The sequence below is a fragment of the Lycorma delicatula genome, chromosome 1 (genome assembly GCF_047948215.1).
Source record: "Lycorma delicatula isolate Av1 chromosome 1, ASM4794821v1, whole genome shotgun sequence".
NCBI lineage: Eukaryota > Metazoa > Arthropoda > Insecta > Hemiptera > Fulgoridae > Lycorma > Lycorma delicatula.
The window spans coordinates 220193950-220215284 of NC_134455.1; the positions used below are offsets into that span (position 1 = coordinate 220193950).

At 34.3% G+C, this 21335-nt stretch overlaps 1 protein-coding gene across 6 annotated transcripts in view; it reads right to left on the reverse strand.

The window, feature by feature from the left end:
* Nucleotides 1–21335, reverse strand: part of LOC142328811 (PSME3-interacting protein) — a 51415-nt gene that overhangs the window by 26557 nt on the left and 3523 nt on the right. For all 6 annotated transcript variants that reach the window (XM_075372890.1, XM_075372879.1, XM_075372896.1 and 3 more), the window contains exon 3: nucleotides 3390–3488. In XM_075372890.1, coding sequence (XP_075229005.1) covers nucleotides 3390–3488 — 99 coding nt within the window. The remainder of the gene's footprint in view (nucleotides 1–3389; nucleotides 3489–21335) is intronic.

Sequence of the window (21335 nt, forward strand, 5' to 3'; positions counted from 1 at the left end):
ATCATTTATTCTTATTATAAAATCTATAATTCAAACACAACAGAAAATTTGAAAGTTAACATGAAGAAGATATGTAAGTTTACTCTTCACATCAGTGCATGTGAAATCAACAAAATAACACATGATCTTGGCTCATAAAAAAAACAAAAATACCAAACCTATATTTAGTCCAATGACTTACCCCTTCAAAGTAAGGTTTCTTCTGATATTTCTGATATAACACACTTATCTCAGTGATGTTTCCATTATTGGAAGCATTTTATATGTCATTTTTAGCGAGGGTCGTAAGTCTTCTTGTCACATATAAAATAAGATGATTGAGAAGGTGCCTGTGAAGTTGTTCAATCCCATGTTTTGGCAAGAATCTCTGGATAAGTTATGATACAAGGATTACAGCCAATGCGATGAATGTCCCAATCGCTATTTTCCCAAAGCTGTGGTCTATTGTATCGAAAAATCTTTTAGCCAATGAAGAATAGTTATATAGTACTCTTTATTGGCAGTTTGTCCTTGAGGAGCATACTAATGATGAACTATACCTTTATAATAAAAAAGGACTGTAAGCAGGACCTCATTCTGTATGAAAATTCATTAATACTCTATGATGCAAGAGAGAAATCAGACTAAAACATTATCATTTACTAAAATAACAAAAATACATGTTACTGCCATTTTTAACCTCATGAAAACAACTGTTTCATACAATTCATGAATTTCAATAATTTATGGAAGTTTGTAAAAAAATGACCAGAAGTCATACCTTACTTTATTAACTGAGTTTTATTACAGATATGTATATAAACAAAAAATTACCTATAAAATCTTATGGAAACAAAAAGCTAAATGGAGAATCCCTATCTAAGTCTTGGAATTTATTATTCAAAGAAAAATGAAAAACTAAAAGCCAATTTGTCTGTTTTAAGAGTTAGTCCTCTTTCAATGTTAGTCCACAAATCTGCAAGTCAGAATACGAACTCTACGCTACGACTGCACCAATATAGTCTAGATATTTTTCAATGACTGGTGTAGGCCAGCAAGTTTTGAATGTTTAGTTAATATAACGTATTACTCAGAACCTTTTCGGTTATAATTCATTTACAGTCTTTTGAATTTTGTTTCATACTTCACTACTTAGCGAGTTTACTTTTATCATTTTTTAAGGATTTAAGAATAAAATCTATTTATTTATTTAATGTTTGTATTTAATTGTTTGCAGTAAATTCTGACAGAAAAATCAACTAACATTTGTAGACACATTATTGGATGTATTTACTTTCATAAATTTTCTATTATTTCCATAAATAATGCAATTTTTCTAATTATTTATGTATAAATAATGTACAGTTTTTGTTTCAAAGAATTATAAAATTTTGAATAATTCAAAGAAACACTACTGTTTAGATAATTACAGTAATTCAAACATAGTCTTATTTACAATACAGCAAATAAGAATATACATAAGAAAATAATATATTACATAAGTATTTTGTTAAAATTTTCAAATATTTCTTTAAATATAAAATATATGAATTTTGAGAAGTTATGGTGTAAGCCTTTCATGGTTGAAGATTAAAGATTAACATACAATTAATTGACTAGAAATATGAATGAGGCCTTGCTATACTCAGTAGGCATTTCAGTCTCTAGGTTTGCTTTTTGTACTATTCCCCAATAAGCAATAGAGTCCTTGGACAGTTCCACTGGCTGCTGCCCCATTAAGCCCAAATTTGCATTAATCGCCCTGAACTAATTCCAAAGCATTTGCTTGAGAAAGAAGGTTAACAAAAAAGATGAAAAGAGGAAGAAAGCCTACAGAGGGATTTCCTCTACTGGGCTAGTGTACAGTCTTGCTCAGTACCAATTACACAAAATAGAACTTACAGTTAATATAATATACATTCATGTATTTATATTACTGTACATATTTACAAAGCAAAAATAATTTCTGTGACATGTAAGGAGGAACAAGATCTGTATTCTTTCTTTAACATCAAATTTTAAGCAGTATATATCAACTGTGCCAGGCATGGCAACTAACTTTACTTGATTTATTTATAAGTGAATAAATATATGTATTACAGGATTATTTGAAGTAAAATAGAAAAAAGTAAGGACAGATATATATATATATAAAAAAAAATAACGACAAATTAAACATAATGATATTAAACTGTTTTAACTGAACTCAAATGACCCAACTATACAGCAGTACAGGAAATAAATCCAATAACATAATCTTGACTTGAATCTGGGTCCTACAGTATCACAGAACAGCTGACATAATTGGCAATTAGTGAATATCAGCATAATCACAAAACAATGTTACGTTTATAAAGAGTTTCTTTAAGAAAATTCACATTGATGATAATGTGCTATAAAATAAGACACTACAACACAGTTATAAAACCAGAAGCCACTTATGCAGCAGAAACATTCTTTCACTTGAACGAACAAAGACAGACAGATTCCAGAAAATTGAAAGAACTGGAAGAATCTGCATCAATAAAAAATACCAGAAAGACAGGCAATGGTGGATTGTGTCCAACAAAGTCATGTACAAAGAGTTAGAACCCATCACTGATACCATGCGTAAGAGGAGACTAGGATTCTTTGGACATATCATGAGGATGCAAGATTCAAGACTTCTGAAAGAGCTAGTACAGTACAAAGTCGACTTGAAAAACACCTAGACAGGATACAGATGAATCAGAGAAATAAGAGAGGATCTGAAGGAAATTGGCATGTCACCAGAAGACACCATAGATAAAATAAAATTAAACAAGAACAAAAACACTCATTTCACAGTCACAAGAAAAAATTCAACATGAATGTATTCAACAATAGAAAGGGCACAAAGATTGGAATTTATGAAAAAGTACTGGGAGTATCGTTAGTCCCAAACACTCAAAGAGAGTTGGATAATGGACTGACTAAAGTGATCCTATGTGGTCATAAAAAATGATTGATTGATGGATGATTGACAATTGAATGACTGACAAGACAGACAGACAGACACACTGGCAACAACAACAATGACTATAATAATTATATTTATATATATAATAATATATTAAAATATATTACAAATAAATAATATAAAATACAAAAAAAATTAATAAATAATATGAAATAAATGAATAATATACTAAATATGTACTACAATGAAATAATTAATGTAAACGAGTTGTAATGCTTCATGCGCTCACTAAAAGAGTAAAGAATCATTAATGAAAAAGAACATATGTAATTAACAGAAAAATTTCCAAGATTTACCTAAATCCCATCAATATAGTACTGGAGTTATTTTTTAATGATGTTAAATTTTTATAATTAACTGCTAAGATATACAAGAATTGACTAAAAAATATAAAAAAATTCAAACATCATACTCAGTCTATGAGCTTCTTCATATTCAAATTCTCTTTTCTGCTTTTGCTCTTGCAGACGTTCAAAGAGAGATCGATGATCATATTCTTCTTCTGGTGCCTCTGAAAACAAACAAAAATATTTTAGATAATATTTTAAGCTAAAAAACACTGTGATATATCAAAACAGGAAACACTGATCCATACTTTAAATAGTACTGCAGAATAACTGAATGAATGTATTTAATATTTACAGGCAAATAGTTATTTTTCTACAGAAACATTAAGTAATAACATACACAATAAGTCACTATTTTAAATCTATTGAAAAAAAAAGGTTTATCTCTTGATGAGAATTTCATAATTTACTCAGCATCAATAGGCAGCCTATATAGAGAATTATAATTTTGGTTTTGTATAAATAAAAATAAAAACTTTGTATTTTAGGTTTTTTACAAAGAAAATCTTTTAATCATTTTAACAGAAATATTTGCATATGCTTTTTTTATACTTAACAAATCACGTTCCTCTTACCATTACCTTCCCTATTTCTGTATGACAATCTTGATTTACAAGTTCTTTAATAACGAAATACAATGTCTCTTTAAAAATAATCCAACCAATTTTGTTCTTGAAAAGTTTTTAAATGTGAGCAGTAAAACTTGATACTGTACTATCTAACCTGCTAATAAAAATTTATTCTTGGTGATCTCATTGTGTTAATGTCTCTCCAGGAACTATTGTGTATACTAGCTTAAAGGTACTTAACTGCATTTTTATTTTGTGCATGACAAAGAGTTGAACAATGTTACTGCATCAAGCTTTGCTAAAAACTTGTTGATACTCAAAATGAAACAATTTGTAAGATTAAGCAAGCTTTTAGGAACAAAGTTGCAGGGTTACACAATTAAAGAATGGTAAAACCATTTTTTCATGGCAGCTAAGTCATCAACAAGCTAAAATCCAAATACTATTAACTTGCCAGTTTGATAATGGACAATTATCGGCTGACCATCCAAGAAATTGGGATTATTGATAGTTCCACATATACGATTTTAATGCACAATTTGGGCGTACATAAAGTGGCAATGTAATCTGTACCGAAGCAGTTTTCACTTGAATATAAAAGGACTTTTTAAGATTGAGTTCCACATGGGTTTTCTACAAATAATGCAGAGTTTCCTCAAAAAGTTATTGAATCTTATCAATGATGTATTAGAGACAGATGTCCCTGACGATTTTAGAACCTCAAATACACTTCCACTTTAAAGAAAGAACATTTTTCAGAACCAGCAAATTACAGAGTTATTTCACTTACATAAGTTGTATTTAAGTTTTTAAGGTACTTTATTAATAATAATAATAAGTTATTTAGCAATGTGTGGATGAAAGTTTCATTTTAAATGAATATCAAGCTGGATTTCACAAAAGATACTGCAAAGTTGACAATTTTTTTAAACATTAGTAATATTGTGATTAAAATTAAAAATAAGTAAGGTTTTTGCATTTTCAGGATACTTTCAGGCAGCTTTTGATAAAATAAAGAGCTGGCCCCCTTTTAATTTATAAATTTTAAGATGGGTTATCTTAAAAATTTACAAGATTTTTTCAAGATTTGAACTCAAGACTTACTTGGGTATTTGGTGTAATAAGAATATTTCTGACAGTTTTCTGGAAAGGATGGTGTCAAGCAAGGATGTTAGCTCTATTCTTTGCATTTCTTAAATGTTTTATAAACCCATATTTTATCACTAGTTATGACCAGTTCTGGATTATCATACATTTCATTCAGCAACTCCTGAGTAACGTTAATTTGGCACTGCTTTTGGTTGAAATTCAACAATTTTGGAATAAATTTAGCCACATGTTTAATGTCAAAACATCCAAAAAAAATTGTTTGGTATGAGCCAAATACACCGACATCATCAACAACCTCTCTGACAGTGATTTGGCGATTATCCATAATCATTTTCTTCACTTTTTGAATGCTGTCATTGGTTGTTGATGTGCTGGGACGTTCAGAGCGCTCATTATCTTCAACGTCTTCAGGCCCTCTCTTGGAAATGATTGTACTACTCGTAAATGTTTGTTTTATTAATAGAAGAATTGTCAAAAGCAACATTCAACATTTCCAATGTGGTGCTGCCTTTTTACCTATTCTTAAAGCAAAATTTAATAAAAATATTTGTTTCATTATTTCACAAGTTAAAAACTGCCAACCATACCAAAACAGCGTAAGGCTTTTTGACATCTAACAATAAACTAAACATCCAATATGCAATACCAATGTAAACATTAGGGATAAACATTATGTACATTTAGGGATAAATGTACCAACACAACAAACAAAAATTTGTGGCAACTGGATTATACAGCCTTTTTTCCCCCCTTATCCTTTATGGATCTGCTTGTGCTGCATTACCTCTGACAGGGGAAGTATACAACCATCAGAAGATGGTATGTGGTGTGCCTGCGACCTCATTGCGCAGAGATGACCTCCACATGGTCAGGGCGCCCTCTAAGCACTCAGCTGCAGGCCTGTTTGGCCCGGCACCGAATTCCCTGTGAAGCTTCCTCCAAGGCATGTAATCAGTCATTCACATAATTAACGAAAATAAACATGTAGTGGGGTCTCCTCCTCAGCACATGTAGGGTAAAGGTCCAAGTGGCCCAAACAGAATCTGTGTAAATAAGTTCTATAGCCTCCATAGCCCACCAGGAACTGCATTAAAAGAGTAACCCAGTGAGCCATGAGTCCTTTGGTACCAGCTTCTAATATCTCCAACAATGCAATGTGTCCTCTGCCCTTTCGTCCCCTCATTCCGCCTGCTTTGCCAGATTCCTAACAACTCCTCGTCTGTATCAGCAGAAATTCCCCTCTATTGGCAGGAGATAGAGGTTCCAATGCCTGGAGTCTCTTCCTTTGCTCAATCAGCAGGTCTATAGGTAAAAGGTCAGCCAAGACCTCAGCCACCTCCTTAGAAACTGTGCGATAAGCACAGATTATCTGTAAACAGCATCTCCTGTGTGAAGCCTCGAGTCGTCCTAAATATTTCACGTACTTAGTGACACTCCCCCCACAATTCATCCCCGTACATCGTGGCATATGCAACTCCCACCAGCAACATTCGCAACTGAGTCGGGCCACCGCAATTAGGAAGGAGACCGGCAACCAACCTCATATCATCTTCTCTGCTTTGGTAGCCGCCTTGATGGCCTGTGTTCCAAACCGCGGAGCCTCGTGTCAACCCAGACCCGGAGATGTTTAATTGTAGGTCTGGCTTTGATCCATTTTCTCTCCAATTTGAGTCTCAGCTTCGGGCGTCTCTTGGCGAAAGAAATTGCCAACATCTCTGTTTTATCAGGGGCAAGCGTGAAGCCCACCCTCGCCATCCACTCTTTGATGGCTTGATAAGCATCGCATATCTTAACAGTAGACTTGCGAATTGTGTCAACCTCCATCGCCAAAGTGAGGTCACCACCACCTAACTCACCAGGGTCACCCACAGCGGAAGGGGGACACGGAAGACCCCATTATAAGACAACAACCAGAGAGTTGGTCCAAGGATGGAACCCTGGGCCGCATAACGCACAAGGGTCACTCCCGGGATTTATACAGTCTGGGAAATTTCAAATTTCAGGGTATTTTTTTTATCAAACGTCGTATGTTTTGTAAATATGATATGTATATATCTTTTTTCCAAATAAACATATTATTATTGCACTTTTATTAATAAACTCATGTCATTTACTTTATATAGGGTTAACTGTATGGCAAAAAAAATCAGAGCTAAAAACAAAAATAAATAGCAAAAAAATAGATAAGGGTTTTAAATGGCTTTGGCTTATAAATTATTGGTGATTATTGTCATTATCCACATTAAAACACATTTTACTCAGAATATCTTTCCAAGTTTTATTCTATAATGTATATAATTTTTACATTTTTTAACATATTTACATTATCTTTATATGTATTACAATACAAATAAAATTGTGTGACTTTACTGTATATGCTGTAAGGCTGTGAGAAATACATTATTTTACAGGTCTTCCAACTATAAAAATCCTATCTGATAAAAACCTATCATATAATCAATGCTCAGTAGATTCTTCTCTGGAAGATTTGAGAATTTTAGAAATAAAATAATCCATAATTGGACATACACTGTGCATCTCAGTTTTAAATAGAAGCTGTGTATTAGGAGTAATAAAGTAACTCCTCAGTTTTCAGTGAATTATTTATTTTTTTGTGCAAGCAACAAGCATCAGGAAATGCTGACGACTTGATGTCCATGGTATATGGCAGGAACGAGTGTCCACAACTGTTTATTTTTCAGAATTGTTGTTAAGGTCCCTTTCTCTTTGGTGTCATATCTCAAAAGTGCATCCAACGTATCATTCTACTTCAACCCATCTGTGTATAATGCTGTGTCTGGGTTTGTCTCGAAGAGAAAATGGTAAAATGTTTGCTGAAAGATGAGAGGAGTTGTTAATTTGTTATTATATACGGTGAGTACAATTATAATTAAGATTTATGGGGTAGAGTCTCCACAGAGGATATGAACAAGGAGGATAGGTTGGGAAAACAGAAGGTGTGTCAATTTAAAAGGTAAATTAAATGCTGGGTATGGACACTCATTGGTGGTGTATTACGTGGATAGTTTTCATATCTTTGGAAATAAGGTTTACAAGAACTGCTATAAGAACCAGGTGATTTGGTTCTCCTTTAAGACGGGCAAAGTAAGATGCTAGCAGCTGGTCCTGCCTATCCCAAAGTAATGACTCATCATAAACAACAATTCGACAAGGCTTGATCTAAACACAACAGTGGCAAGATGAAGAAAAGTGGTGTGCAGCATCTAGCATTTTAAGTATGGTATAATGTGCTGAGGAGTAGATGATATAACTATAATTCACATGGGACCGAACTAAAGAATAATAAAAACCTAACATACAAGATCGGTCAGCTCCCCATATGGTGTTGCTAAGGATCTGTAGCACATCTAGAATTTATAAAACCATCTCGACTTTAACTGACCCTCATAAGATGACTGTCAAAAAATAACCTAAAAATTTAATGTCAGGAAAGATAGCAATTGGCTTCCAATTGAGATGGACCTGTGAAGTGAAAGGGTTTCGTAGACAAGAAAAGTACACATTTTATTTTCTCAGGTGAAAACGTGAAGATGAGGTCTGTAGTAGTTTCTCAGCTGTGGCTGTTGAATGTGTCATGATAAATATATAAAAATCATCAACAAATACAGAACATGAAAGAGGTGGTTGTACGCATTTAGTAATACAGGTGATGCCTATAGTAAACAAGGTGACAATACAGTTCCTTAAGACATCCATTTTTCAAGGTGACGCTAATCGATACAGAATCTTCAAACACAAAGATTGAGTGTGCAGCCATTTAGAAAACCCCTAATAAAGGCAAGCATATTGCCCATGACTCCCCATTCTTTAAGGGTGTTTGAATACCCTGTCGCCAATCTGTGTCATCGCCCTCCTGATGTCAAAGAAAATAGTAAGGAGTTGCTGGCAGAACAGAAAAGCATTTTGGATACCTGTTTTCAGCAATAACAGATGATCAATGAAAAATCATCCTTGGTGGAAACCACATTGTTCAGGAGATATAAAAGTGTGTTTCTTTAAATACCAGGTAAGCCTTTAGTTCTCCAACCTCTGCATCACTTTGTACAAAATGCTTGTCAAGGAGACAGATCTGTGGTCAGAGAGCATGCTTTGTCTCTACCAGGTCTTCCAACCAGATGGGCGGGAAGACTTGCAGGGAGCAAACCATTATATACACACAACAGATGATGAATTGCCTAATTGGGAAGGTTTGAGAGCATACTGAGATGAATGTTATCAGGTTCAGGGGAGGTTCACTTGAGTTTTTTTAATGCATGGAACAACTCGTTGAATGTAAAGGGAGTATTTATTTCACTCAGCGAATCACCAATTTTTAATGGTACTATTTCCATTTCTATCTTATATCTCTGAAATTTGTTAGCATACGAACACAGAACGAAAACAGGTTAGTTGCAACTGCAGATGACTTAAGGAGTTCTCCTTAATGATTAAGGCCAAGGACAAACTGTTTGTGGATCTGCAAATTACACAAAGCTTTCTTCACACAGTAGATGTAGGAGTAGTACGTGAGAGGGTGTCTATGTAATTCCTCCATGACTTCCTCCTAGTGTCTATGAATATGTGATGACATACCGCTCTAGCTCTGATACAAATTCAGATGTTCATTTGTGGGTCTATGATTAAATTTACGCAGTGCCTATCATCACTTCCTAATCGCATTTTGGCAATCGTCATTCCACCTAGTATTTCCTGATGTTTGTGGAATGAATCTACTAGCAATCGTGAGTACCAAGGAAGTAAAACAGGTACATTGATGTAGAGCGTCAGCACTATCATCATACTGTATTGGGAAGGCCTTATGGTAATTGTTCTAATTAGTTCTTTCAACAATCCAATTCTGTGGTATTTTGTTCATCATGTGGTCAGCAACAAAAGCAATTATAATTGGTTTATGGTTGCTGACATGAAAGTCGTCACAAACAGACCAATTAAGGTGAGGAAGTAAACTTGGTGAGCATAAGCAGAGGTCAATGTTGAACAAAGTACAAGTTGATGATAACATAAACATGTATGATCCATCACTCAGCAAACATAAGTCCAATACCTGTCTCACTCTGTTTATATTTCCTCAAGGGGAACAGATTGTTGAGCTCCATGAAATGTGGTGGGGATTAAAGTATCCTACTATTAATGACGGAGATGGAATTTGAAGGAGATTTTGTATGTCTAGTGTATCAAACATGGATTTTGGTGAGAGGTATAGATTGCATATGTGCTATTTACATGGAACAGAGATCTCTATGACGACTGCTGGAATGTAACTTGCAGTGTCCTTGTAGCTTATACCCCGTTCTGCATTAAGATAGCAACCCCACCACTTTCTCAACTGTCTATGAGAGTCATATCAATCACAGAAATAGTCTCTGAGAGTTACTGCATCTTTTTGTAGAAGGGGTTTCCTGGAAGCACATTACTAAAGGTTATTCTGCACGTATCACCCTAACATCTCTTCAATCCAGGAATGAAGATCTCGAATGTTCTACTGGATAATGTTCATATATCAATGTTCATTTATACATATATATACAGATATAGAATTACATTTATATATATATATATATATAAAATTAGTTATGCATTTGATTTTTCTTTTTGGAATTTTTAATTTTAATAACCTGCAATGATCTAGAGTTGGGTCGTTCCACATAAAATATCCTCCATATATGAGGTGGTGGTGATGGTGGGGAAGATTTTGAAAAATGGGAAGCTGTAGATTATCCAGAGAATGTGTTTGTGTGGGGTCCCTTAACAGGGAGCTTATTAGACGCCTTACTGCCAGCTGTTATCACTCCTGGCCATAAAGGCAAAACTTTAGGGGTAGCTTTTGAAAGTTTTCCACTTTTGTTGATTTTGCGGCTGTAACTAATGACTTCTTGTTTGTTTTCATTGGCTCCAAGATAGTGACTGTGGGTGAAGCAACTTGTCAGATAAAATCTCAGTAAGCTTATTTAACTTGCTGCAGGATCTGCACAGTTGATTACCTATATTTTCAGAGGTTTGTCTTTACGAAGCAGTGGTAAATGAGACATCTGGTTTAACCATGTTACAAGAGTTCAATGACTTTTTATACTCTCTTTGTGTGGCTGGAAAGGATAGCTTCTGCTCAGTACAAATTTTTAAAATTGCTTTCTCTCCTTTAAAAGTTGAACAATCTCAGGAGCAAGCTGAATGTGAACCATTGCAGTTTGTACATTTTTCATCGTCTTGGCAGTTTGTGTCATTGTGACCTTCTTTAGCACATTTCTCAATTTTCAAGCAAGATACTGCAGTGTGGCCATACCCTTGGCATTTGAAACATTGCTGTGGGTTGGGGTAGGTTCTTCTATTCCACTCTGGTATTTCATTATTCATTTCACCTCTGCAACAGTTAGAGAATGTAGCTCATCTGCTACTTCAGTAACATTAATTTCAAGAAGGTCCTATCAAAATATTATTCCACGGCTTGTGTTTAAGATTTTGAGACATGTTGTATTTAGATTTATATTGCCCATGTTTGTGAGGCATAAGAGAGAATCATTAAATGTTTAATGATCATCATTAAATGTTTCGATTAGTATCGATCCATCTCTTAATTTTTTGATATTCTTTGGTGAGCCACTTGATCCTGTTACCACTTTGTTGATCAGGAAAGACAAGACGTTGTGGAGTTAGTTACTTTCTTGATTACTTCGCATAACTACAAATCTAATATTTTTAAACTGTGGACGATATGCATTGCAATTTACATTAATGTTAGCCTTGCCAGACAATGTTGATTGAGACCTTTTCATGACTATTTTTGGTGTTTTTTTTCAGATGGCCTCCAACCATCATAATGTTTTCTTGTGGATTACTAATTTTGGTCCCACGAGTACCAGGGAAATACAGGAGACCACCTCTGCAGAGACTAGAGCTAAATACAATGTGAACTACTTCACCCAGGTGCCCAAAGGTGATCATTCAAGACTCACTACGTATAGCCATCCATCCATCAGCATGATATTTTCCATCTTGAGTTACAGTTGCATTTTGTAAGATGTCGCAACACCACTGAGTGTAAATGTGAGAAGAAACATTGTAGGATGTTGTTGTGTAGTATATGTTGTAATTTGTGTAGTGTATGTTTATAGCATAAAGTGTTTTGCTGGTCTGCAGTCTGCATGCAATGGGAAGAAAAGATGCTGATGCTACGCCAACCCCCAAAGTCTTACAGAGTAAGGTTCCCTGTCGATGGCTTCAGGTGTTGGATGTACTGGATTTGGCTTGAGCCAGGTTCACTGACCTGTTGGTGTGCATAGCTTTTAGGTATTGCGCGGACATTTTGCTGCGGGCCCAGTGACTCCTTATGCTGACTGTTATAGGTGGTTACAGAACAATCTTGTGGGTGGCAGTCTGTGTTATAGCTGGAGTCAAACCAATACATATCTTGGCTAATGAGCGTAAGGAACGCTCCATTTCCAAGGAAAATAACCTACTGATGTCAGAATGAAAGCAGGAGATTGAAGACAGGGGCCTTGCGTCTTGGCAGATCAGGTGGGACAAATAACCCATAGGTTGCTACACACATGGTATATTTCCTATAGTGTCTGATTTAGGTGTGATTGAATGGGTTTTCCCAAATCAGTATAGCACACAATTTCTCTCTGGACATGGTGCCTTTCGAGCGAGTTTGGCTAGGTTTCGTTTGGTGGATTCGAGTCAATGCCTGAATTTGGGACTGATGATAAAGTGGATCATGTTCTCTACGTCTGTCCTCGATATAAGTTTGAACGTTCACAAGCTGTTAGGGAATTTGATGGAACACATTCCTTTCTGGATTTCCATATTAACTGGATGATCTGCGAGGAGTTGTCTGTAGTGGCTGGTTTTCTTTGCATCTTTGCAGTGAAGGTCTGCAGAGGGCGTTTAATCGAAGTACTTGATCATAGTAGGATCCCAGGTGGCTAGGGTTCCACCTGGGTAGGATCTCAGCTTAGGGATTGGATTGGTTGGAGATAGGTGCATTGGCATCATGCCACAGTTATATTGGTATTGCTTGTGATTCGCTTTGGGGCTTCTGCTGGTAGGGATGGTCGTGCCGCCGGGTAAGTTAATCTGTGCGACCGGGGGTGTGGCTTCCCTCCGCCAGTGGCGGTCATGATCGTGACTTGGTAATGCCACGCGAGACAGCATGGTGGGACTGTCTGGTGGTGCGGGGTTTGTCCCTGGCTCCTGAGCGGACCGGAATGAGGTTGCGTTCCCCTTGTTAGGTGACCTAAATTGGTCAACTTAATTGGGTGTAGGTCTGAATCTCTATGTTGCATAAGACAAAATTTTGATTGGTATTAATATAGCAGTGATTTAACTTAAACTTGTTCATTTTCTGAAGCATTCACAGTCACAAATGGTGCTGTCAAATCTGGACTAGGTGCAGGGTTCGCGCTTCCACGGTTTCGGACAGTTAGTTTGAGAAAATTATGTTAGGTTGGATTTGAAGATGTCCATTTGAGGTCTACGTGAAGGCGAAATTTGATCTGTATTTTAATGATGCAAATGTCTGCCGAGGCATTTCTAGTAAGGCCTGACTGATGACTGTGAGATGTAATCAGTTAAGAGGGTCTAAAAATGACCTCCAGTAAAGTCACAAGGTGGGTGTCTTCCCCCTATGGGGTTGGGATGATCTGTTGGTGTAGATTTTCACAAACCTATCATATTTGTTTACTAGCATTTCACTAGTTTCTTGACTTAAGAGCTTCTGCAGATTCAGACCTATTCATTTTCATAAGAATTTCCAGTGATGCCTGCCACTTCCATTATCTCCCAGGTTTCCAAGATTCTGGGTAGCTAAGAGGGATTTGTCAGGGGTCACTACAGGCATTGTCTGTGTTATTGTTTTCACTCTGGTGGTAAAGGATTGCTTTACTCCCATAGTCATGAAAGTTCCCAGCAGATAGGTCCTAGGGAAGGTTTAGATATACACTAATTTGTTCCAAATCTGGCTACTTATGAATAGGTGCACCAGCTCCAAACCTCTCTTTTTTCTGTTTAGCCTGTGGAAACATCATAAGGTATTACTTCAGAGGATGACATATATGAATGTAAATAGGGGTACTCCATTGTAATTCAACAAATGGTCAGTCCAACACTATTTTTTATTTTGATAATATTTGGTATATGATAACTACCCACCTTGTAGTGACCAAGAAATATTTTTTTATATTTAAAAAAAATTTTTATTTAGTAACAGACTATTTTCTAACTCCCAGACAGGTAAAAACAGCCATTTTCATCACTTTTTCCACGAGCTGTAGCATTCTTATTTAACATCATACAGAAGCTCATAAAGGGCTTTTTGGAAAGATTAAAGATGAAACTTCATCTTAGTGAACTCAAAATTAAATTTATTACATAACCAAATCTTGTAATGTGTACTGAAGTTATATTTACAAATTGTTGATTTTTAAAATTTTGGGCCCAAAATAAATAATGAAGGTCTTAGGGTAACAGGCCTGTTTTTTACATTTTAACTCTTATATACTAGTAGTACTTATAAAAAAAACGTTGGACTGTTACTGAGTATACTTCATGAAAAAAAAATGGCTGCCAAATCATAAGATTTTGAAAATGTCTCATTTTTGGGGCCCAAAAACCACACGTGGAACAGGTGGCAAATCTGAAATGTTTACTGCAGTAAGTACTTCTTATGTACTTTAAAACCATATAAAATTTATTTTGTTACTCAAAAGGGTTGACTAGTAATGAAGCTGGTAAGGTAAAACACTGTAGTCACAGTAGTAAAAACCGGTAAAACACTGTTCCTTCTAACCGTAAACAATGTATCCAAAAATACTGATGTTATGTATTTTTTTCAAATTATAAAAATTACAACTAAACTCACTAGAATGAATAAATTGTTAATTAATAAATAGTCAATTACAAAATGATAAATAGTCAATTACAGAATGATAAATAATAATTACAAAATTATAAACAATTCAAATATCTTTGTTTGATTCACGTTTACCTTATTTTACTACTGCTAATGGAAGCTATGAATAAATCTTGCACTTTTGAGAACAAACTTAACTAACATAACTTAGTATTCAGCCATTTTTTTATTGAGTAGAACAGATAAGTCATCATTCATCTTTGATGTAATGTTTTGTCCTCTTCCAGTAGTTGATAGAAAAAGCTCTGAAGGTGTGAGAATCTTTAAAATATTTTCCAGTTGAATCCATGTTTGATTATCCCTCAATAATTTCTTGAATGAGGTACCAGGACTCTGCAAATGGAAAAAGTGTATTCTATATTCCTCTTCTTTTTATATATTTTGACTTCAATGACTTCACCTAACACCACTTGCCATCATATGCACAGCAGACATAATTTTTACACTCTGGCTTTGGAAAACCTATAAAGAAATCAAAAACACTAACATCCTTATGTACTGATACTAATGTAAGTGTTTTTGATTCAGAGGTCACTCAGGCTTTCAGAATACATTTTTGACTTACTGGAACATAACTGTGAAAGGTTCTTGTTTCTGGGACTGTTGTAATTACCTGATAATAAGAACTGAGGTATTCTTCAGTCTCTTGAATATCTTTATTAGATCAGAAAATTAATGTTATATTTTAATTGTAATTTCAGAAGGTGTAACAATTTGATTATTGACTGTCCTTTGAAGGCTTGCTTTAGTCACAGTCCTTTTTACAGTTCCAAAAATACCATCACATGGTCCTTTTCCATGGTATAAGACAATAAAAAGTCATTCAGCTGTGATTTCAAAATCTTCTTGATAGTAACACAAATTTATGAATTTTTGTTGTTGTTATGTTGGGCTGAGGAGCTATCAGAAAAAAAAAAAAAATTAACTTGTGGTAACAATGTTTTTACTTTACTTATTTTGGAAGAAGAACAATGTAGTATTGTGCTTTAAGTACTCTCTAATCACGCAGTAGCTTTGGCTTTGTAATTTTCCTTCTTTTTTAAAATATATGAGAAATGGATGTTGCCATGGCAAGTTTTTGATCAGTGATATGACTGGACTTCATCCCGTATCACAAAAAGAAAATTTTGAGAGAAGTCTCCCATTACAATACATTGTAACAAGTTTTTTTTCATGTTGAGGAAATAACTTGTTTCTTTGCAACAAAATGACGTCTTTTTAGATTGTTTAAATTTTCAGTAAGTTTATCTAAATACTCTTGAAATAGAAGAATTTAGTAGTTAGTTCACAACGATCAACAGAAACCCACTGTTTGAAGATAATTTCAGAATCAAAATTATCACAGCTCTCTTGCAGAAATCTGAACACTTCATTAGTGCCTGGACATTTTCACAGTGTGATAGCATGCACATTTCATTTTCTATATCACATACCATGGTTGAAAGGAGAATTTTATGATCAAATTTCATTTTTAGAGCAGATAGCATGAGTTTTATATTTTGGTGTGTGTTCATTTTTTGATACACACACAAACAGATTGAATATCTGACCCAAGAGCCAGAACACAAAATTTAGGTCTTAAATCAGCAAATTTTGAAAAACAAATTTTTAAATTATGTCTTTCTTTGAAGGCTGCGTACAGTTATTTTAAGTTATATAAGATAAGCCTTTTTTGAATATTAATTTTCTTCCAGTCAGCTTGTCTTACAGAGACAATCCTTCTTCCCTGGCATCATTCAGCTGTGCTCATCATTCGGGTAAAAATCTTGAATACATTTAATAACATTTTCATCAATTACGTTACTTCTTTCTGCTGATTTGTGGAAAAATTCCACTTGTTTTAACTAATTGTTTGGATTGACAGGCTAAATACTGACTAACACTAAACTTATTTTGAATTTTTTAAATGCTCCAGCTGCTTGGTAATAAACAAAATATTAATTTTTTCCTGGGTTGATGTAACTGTTTTCATTTTATTCTTTATTTTAATGATTAATTCTTCATGTTCCCTACCTAAATCAGCATAATTTTGTGGTACTAAACTGGTTTCTTCTGAAGAAATATTTAAATCAAAGGAATCGTTTAATTTACTGGTAACTGACTTGGCTATTTTTGTAAGTCTATTTTTAAAAATTGGTTCCTTTGCGCTGCTCGATAATTTTTGAACCTTAACGGAGGAAATGCCAAGTGCTGAACAAGCTTTATTCACCAACTCGACTATAACACATTGAGGCTCAAATATATCTTGACATTCCGATTCACTTTCTATATCATCTTGATATAGTGGGTTTTGTATTTTGCTCAAGTATTTTGTACACAGTGCTCTGCCTGGAATTAATTTTAAATTTGGATTGCTTGTTGAAAGTGTCAAAGATTTTTTTTTGAAAAGATTTCTTTATCGGTTTAGTGTGACAGCTAAATGGGTCAGAGCAACTTTTACCATTAATAAGAATACTTATCTAAATATTCGGTTTTGTGAAAAATACAGATATATTTTGTTTCAGTACATCCACTTCTTAAACATATCAATGTTATTTGCAATAAACTCTAAAATTTGTGCGATACTGAAGATTTATTGTAAGTCAATTTGTGACACACTGTTTCAGTGTAAATGCCAACTGAATACTTCATAATCCGTTTTTTATAAAACGCAAGGGTTCTTACAATAATAATACAATTAGTATAAATTATAAAACTAGCAATTGCATCTCACTTTGTCTTATCCCAGTTTCTCTATAGCTAAAACAAAAATTTCTGTAATTAATAAAATTAAAAATAAAATATATCGCATAAGAGGTCACTGCTAATAAAATTACTTTATAACAAAGTGTACATTACCTAACCACAGTATTAACACTAGCAATAATACAACATATCACATTGAAATAAAAAAAGTAACTGAACCTTGTACAATGTTTACATTCAGGATTATGAAAATATTCAAGACCATGCATGTCTATTCACTTTTGTATTTAAACATGGGTTTTTTGTGTACGAGTCATACCTTAAGTAACAAACTGCCTAGAATATAAGCTCATTATAGACATATCAAAATATTTTGTATAATAGGCTTACATTATTATCTGAAAAAATACAAGCTGTGTGAATTTTTTGGATACATTGTTCATGGTTAGAAGGAACAGCATTTTTAGCAGTTTTGATGGCTTCATTACTCATCAACCTCTTTGAGTAACAAAATATATTTTATATGGTTTTAAATTACATTAAAAAATACTTACTGCTGTAAAAATTTCAGATTTTTTCCACCTGTCCCACATGTGGTTTTTGAGTCCCTAAAATGAGACATTTTCAAAATCTTACGATTTGGCGGCCATTCTTTTTTAATGAAGGACACTTGGTAACAGTCCAATTTTTTTGTAAGCACTATTAGTACCTAATAGTTAAAAGGTAAAAAACAGGCCAGTTACCCTAAGCTTATCATTATACCTTTTTTTTTTGTCTTCAGTCATTTGACTGGTTTGATGCAGCTCTCCAAGATTCCCTATCTAGTGGTAGTCATTTCATTTCAGTATACCCTCTACATCCTACATCCCTAACAATTTGTTTTACATATTCCAAACGTGGCCTGCCTACACAATTTTTTCCTTCTACCTGTCCTTCCAATATTAAAGCGACTATTCCAGGATGCCTTAGTATGTGGCCTATAAGTCTGTCTCTTCTTTTAACTATATTTTTCCAAATGCTTCTTTCTTCATCTATTTGCCGCAATACCTCTTCATTTGTCACTTTATCCACCCACCTGATTTTTAACATTCTTCTATAGCACCACATTTCAAAAGCTTCTAATCTTTTCTTCTCAGATACTCCGATCGTCCAAGTTTCACTTCCATATAAAGCGACACTCCAAACATATACTATCAAGAATATTTTCCTGACATTTAAATTAATTTTTGATTTAACAAATTATATTTCTTACTGAAGGCTCGTTTCGCTTGTGCTATTTGGCATTTTATATCGCTCCTGCTTCGTCCATCTTTAGTAATTCTACTTCCCAAATAACAAAATTCTTCTACCTCCATAATCTTTTCTCCTCCTATTTTCACATTCAGTGGTCCATCTTTGTTATTTCTACTACATTTCATTACTTTTGTTTTGTTCTTTGTAATTTTCATGCGATAGTTCTTGCGTAGGACTTCATCTATGCCGTTCATTGTTTCTTCTAAATCCTTTTTACTCTCGGTTAGAATTACTATAACATCAGCAAATCGTAGCATCTTTATCTTTTCACCTTGTACTGTTACTCCGAATATAAATTGTTCTTTAACATCATTAACTGCTAGTTCCATGTAAAGATTAAAAAGTAACGGAGATAGGGAACATCCTTGTCGGACTCCCTTTCTTATTACGGCTTCTTTCTTATGTTCTTCAATTGTTACTGTTGCTGTTTGGTTTCTGTACATGTTAGCAATTGTTCTTCTATCTCTGTATTTTAACCCTAATTTGACTGGAATAAAGCATTTTATTCCAGTCTACGTTATCGAATGCCTTTTCTAGGTCTATAAACGCCAAGTATGTTGGTTTGTTTTTCTTTAATCTTCCTTCTACTATTAATCTGAGGCCTAATATTGCTTCCCTTGTCCCTATACTTATCCTGAAACCAAATTGGTCTTCTCCTAACACTTCTTCCACTCTCCTCTCAATTCTTCTGTATAGAATTCTAATTAAGATTTTTGATGCATGACTAGTTAAACTAATTGTTCTGTATTCTTCACATTTATCTGCTCCTGCTTTCTTTGGTATCATGACTATAACACTTTTTTTGAAGTCTGATGGAAATTCCCCTTTTTCATAAATATTACACACCAGTTTGTATAATCTCTCAATCGCTTCCTCACCTGCACTGCGCAGTAATTCTACAGGTATTCCGTCTATTCCCGGAGCCTTTCTGCTATTTAAATCTTTTAATGCTCTCTTAAATTCAGATCTCAGTATTGTTTCTCCCATTTCATCCTCCTCAACTTCCTCTTCTTTCTCTATAACACCATTTTCTAATTCATTTCCTCCGTATAACTCTTCAATATATTCCACCCATCTATCGACTTTACCTTTCGTATTATATATTGGTGTACCATCTTTGTTTAACACATTATTAGATTTTAATTTATGTACCCCAAAATTTTCCTTAACTTTCCTGTATGCTCCGTATATTTTACCAATGTTCATTTCTCTTTCCACTTCTGAACACTTTTCTTTAATCCACTCTTCTTTTGCCAGTTTGCACTTCCTGTTTATAGCATTTCTTAATTGCCGATAGTTCCTTTTACTTTCTTCATCACTAGCATTCTTATATTTTCTACATTCATCCATCAGCTGTAATATATCGTCTGAAACCCAAGGTTTTCTACCAGTTCTCTTTATTCCGCCTAAGTTTTCACATTCTCCCATTCTTCTTCTACATTTTCTACCTTATCTTTTTTACTCAGACCTCTTGCGATGTCCTCCTCAAAAATCTTCTTTACCTCCTCTTCCTCAAGCTTCTCTAAATTCCACCGATTCATCTGACACCTTTTCTTCAGATTTTTAACCCCAATCTACATTTCATTATCACTAAATTATGGTCGCTATCAATGTCTGCTCCAGGGTAAGTTTTGCAGTCAACGAGTTGATTTCTAAATCTTTGCTTAACCATGATATAATCTATCTGATACCTTGCAGTATCGCCTGGCTTTTTCCAAGTGTATATTCTTCTATTATGATTTTTAAATTGGGTGTTGGCAATTACTAAATTATACTTCGTGCAAAACTCTATAAGTCGGTCCCCTCTTTCATTCCTTTTGCCCAGCCCGTATTCCCCCAATATATTTCCTTCCTTGCCTTTTCCAATGCTTGCATTCCAATCTCCAACTATTATTAAATTTTCATCTCCTTTTATGTGTTTAATTGCCTCATCAATCTCTTTGTATACACACTCTACCTCATCATCATCATGGGCGCTTGTAGGCATCTAGACGTTAAATATCATTGTCGGTTTAGGTTTTGATTTTATCCTTATTACAATGATTCTATCGCTATGCGTTTTGAACCGCTATGCATTATACCTTAGTTTATCATTATTTTTTATAAGTACTACTAGTATATAAGAGTTAAAATGTAAAAAAACAGGCCTGTTACCCTAAGACCTTCATTATTTATTTTGGGCCCAAAATGTTAAAAATCAACAATTTGTAAACGTAACTTCAGTACACATTATAAGATTTGGTTATGTAACAAAATGTTGAGTACATTAAGATGAAGTTTCATCTTTACTCTTTCCAAAAAGCCCTTTCTGACCTCTGTGTGATGTAAAATAAGAATGCTACAGCTCATGGAAAAAGTGATGAAAATGGCTGCTTTTACCTATTGGCAAGTTAGAAAATAGTCTACTATTCAAGAAAAAATTTGTT